The following is a 13,055-nucleotide window of genomic DNA, read 5'->3' as shown; positions in this document are numbered from 1 at the left end:
GTGTTGTTCAGCATGGGGGTGAGTAGAAAATGAAGGCTAATCATGTTTTGGGTGTACTATTCCTTTAAGAGCCTTCACCCTGACACGTCTCAATTTCATAAACTTAAACACCGAACTAAACGATAGAAATGATGCAGCTCATGTATATACTGTAAAAGGGGCTGAGCCAAATCCTGTTTGAAAGAAAATATCACATTAAATAAACACAGGATACCAGCGTTAAAGGGAATATTTGAACAAATTTATTCTCAGATTGTGATTTTATATTCGATAATCCGTTTCTCAATAAATGATGTTTGTCATTTATTATTTGTATGTACATGTAATTCTAAAACTCTTTTCCTACAGACATCATGGCAGTTCCTCCAGCTTATGCAGACCTGGGAAAATCAGCAAAGGATATCTTCAACAAAGGATATGGTAACTAAAAGCAAGAAAAGCATCTTTTCAGGACGCATGTGTTGTATGTAGCTGCTCAATGTCTGTATCTTTGCAGGGTTCGGGATGGTAAAGCTTGATGTGAAGACCAAGTCTTCAAACGGAGTGGTAAGATTAATTATTACTGTAATTCTATTTTGTTGTTGGGACCTTGCTGCTATTTTATCTGGAGTCCGTAAAATAATAAACTAATAAACTATTAGGTTACATAAAATCAGGAGCTCATAAAAGAAAAAATATAGTATAATTAAATAAAGCCGGATGTTCTGTGAACAATTCACAGCTCACAAATACCCCTTCAATAGTCATAGTTGCAGAAAAGGAATACATTTACAGCATACATGAAAAAATAATAAGAAAGCATTTTCTCTGGAACAGACTAGAGCAGAATCATAGCATCTACACTTCAAATCTACTAAATCTCAAATTTAAAAGGATTAATCAAAATCAGTTATTAGGAAGGTAGATTCTACTGATACATCCCACTTTGGACACATTTTCTTCTTATGTGATTAGATTCTACTTTAGCTAAAACAATAGGTCAAAAGATGATTAGTGACAGAAACACTCCAAAGACAAACATTATGAACCAATAAGCACTTTAGTTTCTGAAGCATTAATATAGAGCAAGTGCAATGTTAATTGTAAATTTCTTATGTTGTCCATGATGATATTGGATCACATATTTGGACATTAGTCAAGTTTTAATAATAGTTATAAATGTTGTACAAAAATATTTTCTTATTTTGCTTGTTAGATTTTGAGCGAATTACCTTGTTATGTGTTTCAATTAGGATAAATAATTTTTAAAAGCTCAGTTTCATGCAATTGTTATCCTTTATTTTGGATGTAAGGATTCAGATTGATCGCATGGTTAGAACCCAGCACTATACAAAGTGTTTTTAATATATATTTTAACACTCGTTTGTTTATTTCTCTCCATTCAACAGTGACAAATTTTATAAATAAAGGTCCTGGACTTCTACCCTGTCATTGAACAAACAGCATGAGTCCTACTAGTGAAGTATCTTTTAAACAGTGTGTAAGCTAAATCATCAAATCCATAAGATTTGCCATTAATAATTTATGGTCTTTTAAATTAAAAGGGGCAGAACAGCATAGTATGATCCTCTGCATTTTTTATTCACTGTTTAAAGCTGTAGTCATTGATTGTCCTTTTCTTGCTGATTAGAAACAGTTTGTTACTAAATACATATTTATTTGTCTAAATACAATATTTTCCATAAGGTTGCCCATTGCTGTTAATAACAATTATTTGGTGGCGATTTCTAGATGCAGAGAGATGGATCTTTGGTGATCTTTAGAACAGCCAGAGCTCTGGGTCTGAGTTGTTACAGTATATGTGAGTTCAAAATGTGCCCCTCCAGCTTAAATAGTTTGAGTCTGACCCCAAACGGGTTGTCGTCTCACGTTATCATACTATGCTCGGCGGGACATTTAGCCCACAGCCGAAACAAAACCTGCTGCCATTACGTCAGAATCCATGATTTCATTTTTCAAAGAGGAATAGCAAGAATATAAAGTATAACTTGTTGTAATTTCTCATGTTGACTGCTGCTATTTGTTTTGTCAACATGATTGGCTAAAACCAGGCTTAGGTAGGCGGGCATTTGGTGTCGCTTTGTCCTATCAGCTCAAAAGGTTCTGCTGAAAGGTCCTCCTTTTCCCAACACATTCAATAAAGCCTGTTTAAGTCCTTTGTGAAGATTTGAGAAAAATCTTGGTAAGGCTAATGAAAGTATGTCTGAGATATGCCATGTAGAAGGTCAGCCGTGATAGTTTCTTAGTGACTCCAATACGCTAGTCCTTGCTGCAGTAATAAGAGCTCTGGAGAGTCTAACTTCTCCCACCGTTCTGCTCAGTCTGCATGGTTGCAAGATAAATTTAGGTTCCCGTCCAGCCTTGTGGTGAAGAGGAGGTCCTTGTCTCGACATATTTACAACCCAATGAACAGGAAGTCCTGAATAATAAGTTAGAAACTCTGATGTCCTGAAAAACTAAAGTTTTTTTTGAGTTTTTATAGCAGTAGGGGCTCTAATTTTTGACAGTAGGCTGACAGGAAAGGAGGCACAAGAGAGGGGGAGAGACATGCGGCAAAGAACCACAGGTCGGACCCGAACCCGGGTCGGCTGCGACGAGGACTTGGGCCTCTGTAAATGGGTCGTGCACCCTAACCACTGTCCAACCTGCATGCCCTGAAAAAGACAAGTTTTATAACAATAGACTTTTGAGGGGTCCTAATTAGCGATGCACTGGGGATTACCTCATTCTAAAGGTGCCAGATGGATCGGGCTCTAGTCAGTATGGATTCGGGCTGGGCAGTTAATTGCATTTGCAATAATTAAATTAAATTCAGTTTATTTATATAGCGCCAATTCACAACACACGTCATGTCAAAGCACTTTACAGTTTATCAGATCATCCCGTCACATTCATTCAAAGTTTTCTATCTAAGGAAAATCAGTTGATTGCATCGACTCATCGACTAAGCTGCAATCCCAGAAAATTGCAAATTAGCAAACTATTTTGGCAAATTGCAATATAATCGCAATTTACCACAATGCAATTTTCAAATCACAGAGGCCCTCAATTTTAGTCACATTACATTTAACAAGAGAAAGATAAATCAGGAAAGTACATTTCTCCCTCCAGTCTTAAAGGTGGCATTAATATGCTTCAACTTGATTTGCCACTACACAGAAGAGAAAAGACAGTTGCAGGATGTAGGAACTTCTGCACATAAAGTTTACTGTAAAGTCCTGCAACAAGGTCAAGAAAACTGAAACCCTCAAGTGAAACATCTGCATATGTAAAGGGTAATCATAATAAAATCGCACTGTTCTATTAACTTTTAGTTTCACCGAGCCGCTTGAGGGCATATGAGCTTCTGCAGCTTAATAAAAGCTACTTATGCATATGATTGAATTCATTTCAGAATAACTGCTGTATGTGATTTTCTCAGATCTAAACTTTGTCTATCAGCCTTTACAGATAAATTAAATTTCCAATATGCATCGTCTCAGCCTTATAATAATGTTCCCGTATGCTCCTTGCAGGAATTTAAAACATCTGGCTCATCAAATGTAGACACCAGCAAAGTCACCGGCACCCTGGAAACCAAGTATAAGTTGGCAGAGTATGGGCTGACCTTTACAGAGAAATGGACCACGGAAAACACTCTGGGAACAGAAGTCTGTGTTGAGGATAAGGTAAACTGTAAAATGTTGCCCCCATTGCGCTTTTCCCATCTATTCAAAATGATTACTTATGTGTAGATTCTCCTTCATACAGATCACCCAAGGACTGAAACTTCAGTTTGAAACTACGTTTTCACCCAACACTGGGCAAGTTAGACTTTAATTGCTCCTTATACACATCATTTGTTTCTCCTCAGACTCTGTATTAATATTTTGTTTAATTTCAACAGGAAGAAAAGCGGCAAAGTCAAGACTGCATATAAACGGGAATACGTCAACGCTGGAGTGGATGTGGACTTGGACTTTGCAGGTCCTACTATCCATGGAGCGGTGGTGGCCGGATACGAGGGATGGCTCGCTGGCTACCAGATGACCTTCGACTCTGCCAAATCGAAGATGACTCAAAGCAACTTTGCTGTCGGATACAAGACTGGGGACTTCCAGCTTCACACCAATGTGTAGGTCTCATAATAAGAGTATTTTATTCTAAAACGTGATATTAACCTGCTACCAATTGTTAAGGTGTAGATTTTAGGATTAAAACTAAGTTATATGATGCATTCTTGTCTCAATGTGACACAGCAATGATGGAGCAGAGTTTGGTGGATCCATTTATCAGAAGGTTAACAAAGACCTGGAGACGGCTGTGAATCTGGCGTGGACCGCTGGCAGCAACGCCACCCGTTTCGGAGTTGCTGCAAAATACCAGTTAGACTCCAGTGCCTCCATATCAGTAAGTGAACCATTTCATATAGATCTCAAGTTAAAATATAGTTGAAAACCTATTTGATTTGAGTTCAAAACTGGAAATCCTGGTATAGATTAATTACAGAGCGATACAATTCTGTTGATAAAAGTCACAAAGATGATATCACTTTGTATTTTTTTATACAAACACATTTATATCTGATTCTCTAAGGTGCATTCAAACTAAGCGCAGTGTTGGAATTACATAGTATCCCCATGCTGCCCACACAGGGAAGCAGCCAGTTGTGAATCCCACGTGGTGAGAGCGTTCACTACTCTCCTCTCACTTGTTGCTACTAAATAAAACGGAGGTGTTGTCAAGCAGCAGCACTGCATGGAGAGAGAGGAGTGGTGACCTCTAAAGTTGGAAAATCTGAACTTTCCTGTGAAATCGTATCATGTTAATGGGCTGCCAGTAACGGCCAAGAGAGTCTAGCTCTAAACCTTCAGTCAGAGCAGGAACTTTATTTGAAGCCTTTCAAAGTAAAAGTGAAAGTAAAAGTAAAATAAAAGGTAGTATAATGGAAATATTTGAGATTCCCGTGTTTGATTTTATAAATATATATCTATTTCCATTTTTAACTTGATATGGTTAAAAAAAAACATAAGAAAATATCAAAATAACCAATTTAACAGTTATTTTATGGAGACATCTCTTATGTGTCTTTGCAGGTATTACAGGGTTCCTGCGGGTCATTAAAAATCATTGAGTCATTAAATTATTATTTTCTAAATTAAGGCCCTAATTGGCATTAAGATTTATTAAATGTGTTTATTGTGGCATTTAAAATGCTTTATTACAAAAAAATGTTTAATAAAAACTATTTTGTCAGACATATTATATCGCGATTATATATTTGCGTGGAACTGCTTCCGGTTGATCGCAAAGCTGTATGTTCAGAAAAGAAGCTTGAGTCGGAGAAAAAGCTAGAGAATGGGGGGGGGGAGCAAATTTCAACGAAAGTGGTTGGAAAACGAGGAATTCGGGACATGGCTGCAGCCTGTCGACGGGTACCTGTTGGTGGCATTAAAATTATTTATAAGCGCATTAAAAAGCATTAAATTTTAATTATTCATTCCTGGATAAACACTGTATTATATTAGATATTCTTTTAGTTTTCTTTGTGCTATGTTCCTACATTTGCTGTTGGACTACATCGATTTGCCAATGGAGGGTGTTTGATTTCAAATTAGCTTTGCATACTAACAGTGAATTATTGAATGCCATGATTAAAATAGCCAATAACAACTGTTATTTCCACGACACCGGAGAAAACGGTAGACACAAAAAAGCTTGGAAGCGTTTTTATTGTCGAAACAGAAGATTTCACAGTGAGACGTGTAGCCTTTAACTTTTGCCGAAGTGCCAGCGGGAGTCACATTAAAATATCCTTCTGTAAGAGACACAATGCTTTAATAGGTAAAATAACCTAAAAACATTATAAAACATTGTTTTCTTGGTCTTTTAGTGGGGAAAAGTAGGGAAAAGGCACAGGGCCCTGACGGCGCAGGTCTGCTGCCAGACCCCTATCGAATTGACAGTTGTCATTGATATAAAAGACAGGTTACTGTTAAAAAAAACAAAACAGGTTTGTTAATGGAAGGAAAACATGTGACAGAAAATAAGGTGGAAATTGAACAGGGATAGCTGCAGCCTTTAGACCTGCCCTCTTCACTTTAAAAAGAAAATGCACTTGCACAACCCTGTACCTGCTCCCGTGAGGAAACGCCTATTATACGCGTGCAAGAGCATGCACAAGCCCATTTCTCCTTGTGCATGCTCAGTTTAAAAGTTGCTGCTTGCATTTCTCCTACCTTCTTACTTCCCTAAGATTTTCAATTTTTCCACTATGTCAGACTCACCACCGGTAAATGAAAATAGGGCGAGCACATAGGACGGCTTTACATCACCAGAATGTACGGTATATATCACCAGATTGATTGACAACAGAATGATTGAGCATTTATTTTGATGATCCACACAGGAAAAGAATGTCCTCCACTCTACCATTAACTGCAGGGTTTCTACAAGTCATTAAAAATCATTAAGTCATTAAATTATTATTTTTTAAATTAAGGCCTTAATTGGCATTAAAACTCATCAAATGTGATTATCGTGGCGTTTAAAATGCCTTATTAAAAAAAAAAATGTTATAAAAATATTTCGTCAAATATATCACAATATATTTGCGTGGAATGGCTTCCGGTTGATCATAAAGCCATTTGTTCGGGAAAGAAGGTCGAGGCGGAGAAAAAGCTTGAGAATGGGAAATTGTAAATTTCCACAAAACTGGCTGGAAAATGAGGAATTCGGGACATGGAAAGATTTTGCCGTGTATAAATGAGGGTCATGAGTACTTGTTGATGTCATTAAAATTATTTTTAAGAGCATTAAATAAGAGTTACTCATTCCTATATAAACCCTGAACTAAGTTTTGGGGGGGGGGGGGGGGTTCAGCTCCAAACCATAATCAATGCACTAATTGGAAGCAGCCAAAAACAGGCTTAGCATAGAGGACCAAACTTCTGCACACATTCCCATTCAGATTCAAATCAAATGGCCAGCCTTTGTTCTACTCGAGTATTGGGGCCAAATTTCCATTATAAAGCCCATTTTGTGGCTCTCATGACCCAGATGACTGAGAATTTACACTGGCATATTTAGAAGCAAAAAAACTTCTCAGTGATATTCTAATCTGAGATTGAACAGTTTTATCTTCATTTTAAATAAATCATGTCAATTTGTTGCTTTTCCTTCAGGCTAAGGTGAATAATTCCAGCTTGGTAGGGATTGGATACACCCAGACTTTGCGGCCTGGTAAGAACCATTTCAAAGCAAGAAAAAGATTAAATAAAAAGCACTTTAAAAATAAACTGTCATTTTTTTGGAACCCCCTTTACAGGAATGAAGCTCACCCTCTCTGCTTTAGTGGATGGGAAGAACATCAATGCCGGTGGTCACAAGCTGGGTCTGGGCCTAGAACTGGAGGCGTAAAGATTCGCTTCAATGTATCAGAAGAATATCTGCAGATTCTGCGACTGATATTTTAACCACGAGGCCAAACAAAGTAGAATCCCAATATACAGGCACCAATGAGATGGAAACGGACATTTCCACCAACCTCCTGTCATTGTGATTCAGCCACATGTATTTATTTATCAGCCCCCCCACCCGCCCCTCCTTTGCTAATTTCTCCTCCTTACAACCTGCTTAATTATGTTTGACAATCCGGGAGTGGTTTCAAAACCTTTATATTCTGCTGAAATGTGTTCATGTAGAATGTACAACTGTTATTTTGCACAGTAGATTTTACTTTTATTTAATCTCTTAAGCATTCTCTTTGCATATTTTGGTGATCTTCTGGTAGTGTTCTACTGCCTGGTGGAAGTTGCTGCTCCTCACTTATATTTCCAATAGATTTATTGTGCTATATCACAGTTTTTAGACATCTGAGTTCTCCCTTTTTTTGCTCGACAGTGCTGAATACATTGAAATAAATGACAGGAAACGGAATGAAACCACTTCTTTCCCAGTTTAGAGGCTGCAACACTAATTATGCAAGAGCGGTCTGTATGTTGGCGTGTGTCTACCTTCAAAATAAAGTCCTGAAATCCACCCATTTTCTCATTAAGTTTTTATTACAATACATATTTAGGCAACTTGGTGTAATGAAGAAGAAATGTATCACATGTCAAGTTCATCCGGAGGCAGTAAAAGAAACTCAACAGTTTTTAGGTCTTAAAACTTATGTGAAAATATTGTTTTTAGGCAGTAACTACACCTGATACCGAGGAAAATCTAAAATGTATAACTTCCACCTCATATCTTCTATACATGACGGCTTATTAAAAAAAAAATGCTCTGATGTTACACTTAGGTTATGTTTTCATAAATATTGACCAAAGCTTAAAGTTTGACTGCCAGCGTCAGCCCGTCTCCCACCGTCAGCATGCTCAAAGTGACCCGGATATCTCTGTGCAGCTTTTTGTTCAGCTTGTCGATGGCAACAGTGTCGGCATCGTTGGGAGAGGGATTCAGCACCCTCCCGCCCCACAGCACCTGAACGCCACAAAAAATGTGTTATTCATGATCTACATTATAGAAAAAACAAATCTAATTCAGGTCAGAATCTCACATTGTCGATAGCGATGATGCCTCCTTTCCTTAACAGGAGCAGAGATTTTTCATAGTAATTGTCGTAGTTAACTTTGTCTGCATCAATGAAGATAAAGTCAAATGTTTCAGCCTGACCGGAGGAAAGAAGATCATCTGTAAAAACAATGGAAAGGGGAAAAATTTTTTTAGATTTGCAGCTGAAGGCTTAAATCTTATTTTAATATGTAACATAGACCATAGTGATATTGGGAGAGAAGACATGAATAAGGAAGAGGATTAGGACCACCGAAAAAAAAAAAATATTTTTTTTAATTTTATTTCAGCTTCATATGGGGGAAAAAAAATCAGAATTCCGAGATTAAAGTCGTGATTTTGAGAAAGTCGGAATTAAAGAAAAAAGTAAGAATTCTGAGAAAAAAAGTCAGAATTCTGAGATTAAAGTCGGAATTCTCTTCGAATTTTTTTTTTCTCATACTGAAATAAAATCTTAAAATCTGTAAACTTTTTTTTTTTTAAGTGGCCCAAATCCTCTTCCGTACAAGACAGTAGCCTGAACTGCTTGCTGTCATTTTTTGGTTGTGACTGCTTTAATAAACTTATTCTTGAATGCATCAAGGAGACCCTGCAACTCCCATTATGAGAAACTGCTTTGAGCAACCAAAACACATCTGTGGGATGAATGTGTTGGCTGATCATCATGGTGGCCCTTTATGGAGAAGCCATAATAGCCGTGGATTTGGAATCAGATTTTGAAGCTAGAGCTCCTGACTTTGGCTCAAATCTCACCAAGCATCTGAAAACAAACCTCAATAAGTGCAGTACAGGGATCAGGCCCTTTGCACGTTGATTGTTTTGTGGAACAGTTCCTACACATTTCAAGGTTCTAATTTAAATGAAAAATGTTTGACAGACTGTTAAAGAAAAGCCCTCTTATTAAGGACATTATATATGTACTTCAGAAACAGTTTAGTTCTGTGTAAACCATTTATTGACAGAGGCCCTGGAAGGTGAAAGATCTCTCAATTAATGGTATATTGTGTTCTATTATCGAAGTATAATCTGAAATTAAAAACCAGTATGAAGCAAAAAGCGAGAAATTAATCCAGTTTTCTTTTTATCTTACAGTAATATGAAAGAAACTACAGTCGATATACCAATTAGAGTTGCTAAAACCTCTAGGTTGCCATTTTGGGTTAAACCACTGTTTTCACTTCTTTCATTACCTTAGAACAAAGATGGATGATATGCACAATAATTTTGAACTGATCCTTTTCTCTAAAGGGCTGCTGCAGGAAAGCTCATTAACAGGCTGCTCCTAAACTCAATAAAGACACCCCCTAATTTGTTCTCTAATGTCAATTAAAGGAAACTAATTAGTGGTTTCCCCCTGAAGCGTATGCCATACTCTCCTAATAAATACAATGATTATTAGATACATCATAGAAACTGTAATGTTTGTAATAGTTATAAACAGGCATGCCAACCACATATATTTAGAGTTACCGTAACATGCATTTGTTTTAAGATGACTAAAAATCAAGAGGCTACTTAGAGCAAATTTAGTCTGTTTTTAGGAACCAACCCATTTGTAGCCATGTTAAGCAGGAGTCAAACAGAATAAGTGCTTCCCTTTTCCAACAAGTTTCTGTTTTATAAAGATATGCATCAAACTTCTATTTAACCACAGTTAAAACAGGCATGAGTTACTTATTGGGGCGCCCACATCTCATCCTCCACTCAAACAAGCCTTTGTTGTACTTTTACGGTTCTGCTTATTTCAACAAATAACAATGAAAAATACCATAAATGACGTAAAGACCTCTTGTACTGTGGAAATTAAGTTGAAAACAATCCTTCAGTGATTTTTGTAACATCTCAAGTACAATTACTGTCCAATTTATAAATGTTAGCTACTGTATATATAAAGTACTGTACCCAGAGTGTTTATGGCTGGTTGAATGCGCAGGTCTATTTTGTGCTCAACTCCAGCCTATAGGAAAAAAGACAAAGATAAATACAAAAAATGAGTTAATCAGAAGCTTTGAATTAGGGTGTTTTTTATTTACAATTTTGTTTACAAGTATGGGTGAAAAGATTCTAATTGAAAAATATATTTGTCCAAGTGAATCAATTAAAATGGAAACTCATTATATCCCACAGATTGCCATTTTAAATTGTATATATATTATAGTTTACAGCAATAAAAAAAAAATCCCATTAATTGACCTTTGGACACAGTGTCTTCTGTTTCTAGAGGGAGGTGTTGACCTGCTGGAAAACTGTCAGCAGGTCTAAGTAAAACTTTTTAGCTGTAACCCAATCATCAAAATCAACAGATATAAAAAAAAACACTAAGTGTATCACTGAATATCATTAATTTCATTCCTTTAGATGAACCTGAAACTTCAAAAATGCAATATAAACAAAACTTAAAAATATGCACTGAATATAGAGGGAGAATCTCACCTTTAAGGCCTGTTATTCAATAAATAAAAATGTGTTACTAAGCCAAAGGATATGCTATAACTCAAACATCAAAGTTTCTTCAAATAAATATAAAAAAAAATAATTATTTGACAGATTTTTAACTAGGTTGTTTTTTCTTCCTTACTGTAAAAAAAACTAACAAAAAAGAAATAACCTCAGCATAATTTATTGAAATCAGAAAAAATATTCCAAAAGTTATTCATCTAATCTGAAAAACATTGCCTTATATTTGGTTTTGCTTAAAAATTTCCTGTATTTACTTCAGTTTTAAATTGACTTCTTTTCGAAAAGAAACAAAAAAGGAAACTTTGGTTTTGCTTTCTTCCAGCAGCCGCACCTTTCTAAATGAAAAACATATAGTTGTTTTTATCAGAATGGAGGATCACTGTACCTCCTTCCAGAAAGGTTTACCGATGTTGGTGTACTCTTCACTGATGTCACATGCTACAATCACTCCGTCTTCGGGCAAAGCCAGCGCCATACTCAGCGTGTTGTAACCTGTGTACACACCTGTAGATACGGCAAAACATTTAGGTCAAAATATGACAACAAAAGACATGAAATAACTTCCTGGTGTGTACCCAGCTCACAATACAAACAGATTCTTTACTCCGTATGGACAAACATCAGTGTATTTTATTGTAAGTCCATATAGTGTATTAACACAAGGGTTTTCTATGTAAAGCAAAATAAAACATGGTGCTTCTTAAAGGTATAGAGGACGATCTTTTATTTCCAGGTTGATCATCTAAATAAGTGGCCCTCCTAATTGTCAACCATTCTGGTGACACTCCTGAAAAATCTGGTTTCATTAATTGAAGCTGTACTGTTTTTTTTGTTTTTTTTCCATTCATAGACGATTGAAAAGTTCTTCTTATATTAAGGTATCATTTCATCACCTTAAACTGTTTATCTTCTCAGTTTGGCTGCATTAATACTGACTTAATCCATACATTTAATTTGAATCAACTGATTGCTCTGGATAATTAGTGGCGTCAGAGTAAAGGGGATGCATATAGATGCATGCTGTCCTGGCAATTGGGAAAAAAAACAACCCACAGAGACTTATATGCAGCGCCCCACAGCAGACACTGACCCTTCGTCCTGTGACCCAGATTCAGCAGCTAGTTTCCCCTGAAGAGAGCCGATTTCCTGGCAGCAGATATATACAAACAGGCTTTTAATCGCCCTCTGAAATGTGCAAATTCCTGCTGGTCAGTCTGTGATCACAGAGCAGTTTGACAAAGGAACAGATTATATAAAGAATAGAGTGAGCTATTGTTTTAGATTCATTTGATATAACTTTGTATTCATTGATTATTCATTTAAAGGATTTGAAATCTAGTTACATTAAACCGTATGTTCAGCATGAACAAGGGCTGCAACTACCGATTATTTTGCAAATTGATTAATCTGTCGATTATTTTTTGATTAAAAATTATCGGATGGCAAAGGTTCCTTAAGGAGGATTTTTTTTCGCGACTGTGGGTTTTTCTCTATAGTGGCGAGAGGTGGAGTTTTTTTTTTATTTTGAATTTTTTTTAATTTTTTTTCCATTTTTGTTTTATTTCCTGTTTTAATTGGTTTGTTTTTTCGCTTAAGGGCTTTTTTACAGTCTTTATACTCCAGTTAACGATTAATTAATTACTAAATTAATTGACAATTATTTCAATAAACGATAATTGTTTTAGACTACTATATACTATAGGAGAAGACATGCAAAAATTATAAGAAAATAATTTACCAAATAAAAATCTGCATATAAATGACTGATCTATATCTATCTCCCCTTTACACTGACACCCTTTGTAAAGATTTAGTGTGGTCATCCAAATGGTTTTTCTTACATTTTAATCCTTTAAAAATTGGGGAAAAATGATGAAATGAAAACAATACATGGTTTTTTTTTAAGCAGATTTTTTGTCATCAGGGCAAATTGAGTTAAATTGTTTGGCTGATATAAAGTCTGTCGCAACAGGATTTTCGTGTCCAGGCTGTGATCGATACGATGCGCTATATTCTGCACATCTAATGCAACTATTTGCATT

General features: G+C 36.2%; 2 protein-coding genes across 4 annotated transcripts in view; one reads left to right on the top strand and one right to left on the bottom strand.

The window, feature by feature from the left end:
- LOC107089567 (voltage-dependent anion-selective channel protein 2) overlaps window positions 1–8,019 on the top strand; it is a 10,953-nt gene extending 2,934 nt beyond the window's left edge. Inside the window, exons 2-9 of the mRNA XM_015382448.1 lie at window positions 349–420; window positions 497–546; window positions 3,516–3,668; window positions 3,751–3,803; window positions 3,887–4,114; window positions 4,239–4,389; window positions 7,164–7,221; window positions 7,307–8,019. Of these exons, the coding sequence (XP_015237934.1) occupies window positions 354–420; window positions 497–546; window positions 3,516–3,668; window positions 3,751–3,803; window positions 3,887–4,114; window positions 4,239–4,389; window positions 7,164–7,221; window positions 7,307–7,398 (852 nt within the window). The 5' untranslated portion in view covers window positions 349–353 and the 3' untranslated portion in view covers window positions 7,399–8,019. The remainder of the gene's footprint in view (window positions 1–348; window positions 421–496; window positions 547–3,515; window positions 3,669–3,750; window positions 3,804–3,886; window positions 4,115–4,238; window positions 4,390–7,163; window positions 7,222–7,306) is intronic.
- Window positions 7,874–13,055, bottom strand: part of comtd1 (catechol-O-methyltransferase domain containing 1) — a 10,621-nt gene continuing 5,439 nt past the window's right edge. For all 3 annotated transcript variants that reach the window (XM_015382473.1, XM_015382457.1, XM_015382465.1), the window contains exons 4-7: window positions 11,399–11,517; window positions 10,456–10,510; window positions 8,540–8,673; window positions 7,874–8,463 (exon numbers count right to left, since the gene is read on the bottom strand). In XM_015382473.1, coding sequence (XP_015237959.1) covers window positions 8,311–8,463; window positions 8,540–8,673; window positions 10,456–10,510; window positions 11,399–11,517 — 461 coding nt within the window. In that variant the 3' untranslated portion in view covers window positions 7,874–8,310. The remainder of the gene's footprint in view (window positions 8,464–8,539; window positions 8,674–10,455; window positions 10,511–11,398; window positions 11,518–13,055) is intronic.

Source organism: Cyprinodon variegatus, unplaced genomic scaffold, assembly GCF_000732505.1.
Source record: "Cyprinodon variegatus isolate N-32 unplaced genomic scaffold, C_variegatus-1.0 Scaffold12, whole genome shotgun sequence".
Classification (NCBI taxonomy): domain Eukaryota; kingdom Metazoa; phylum Chordata; class Actinopteri; order Cyprinodontiformes; family Cyprinodontidae; genus Cyprinodon; species Cyprinodon variegatus.
This window is presented reverse-complemented; position numbering and strand designations above follow the sequence as displayed.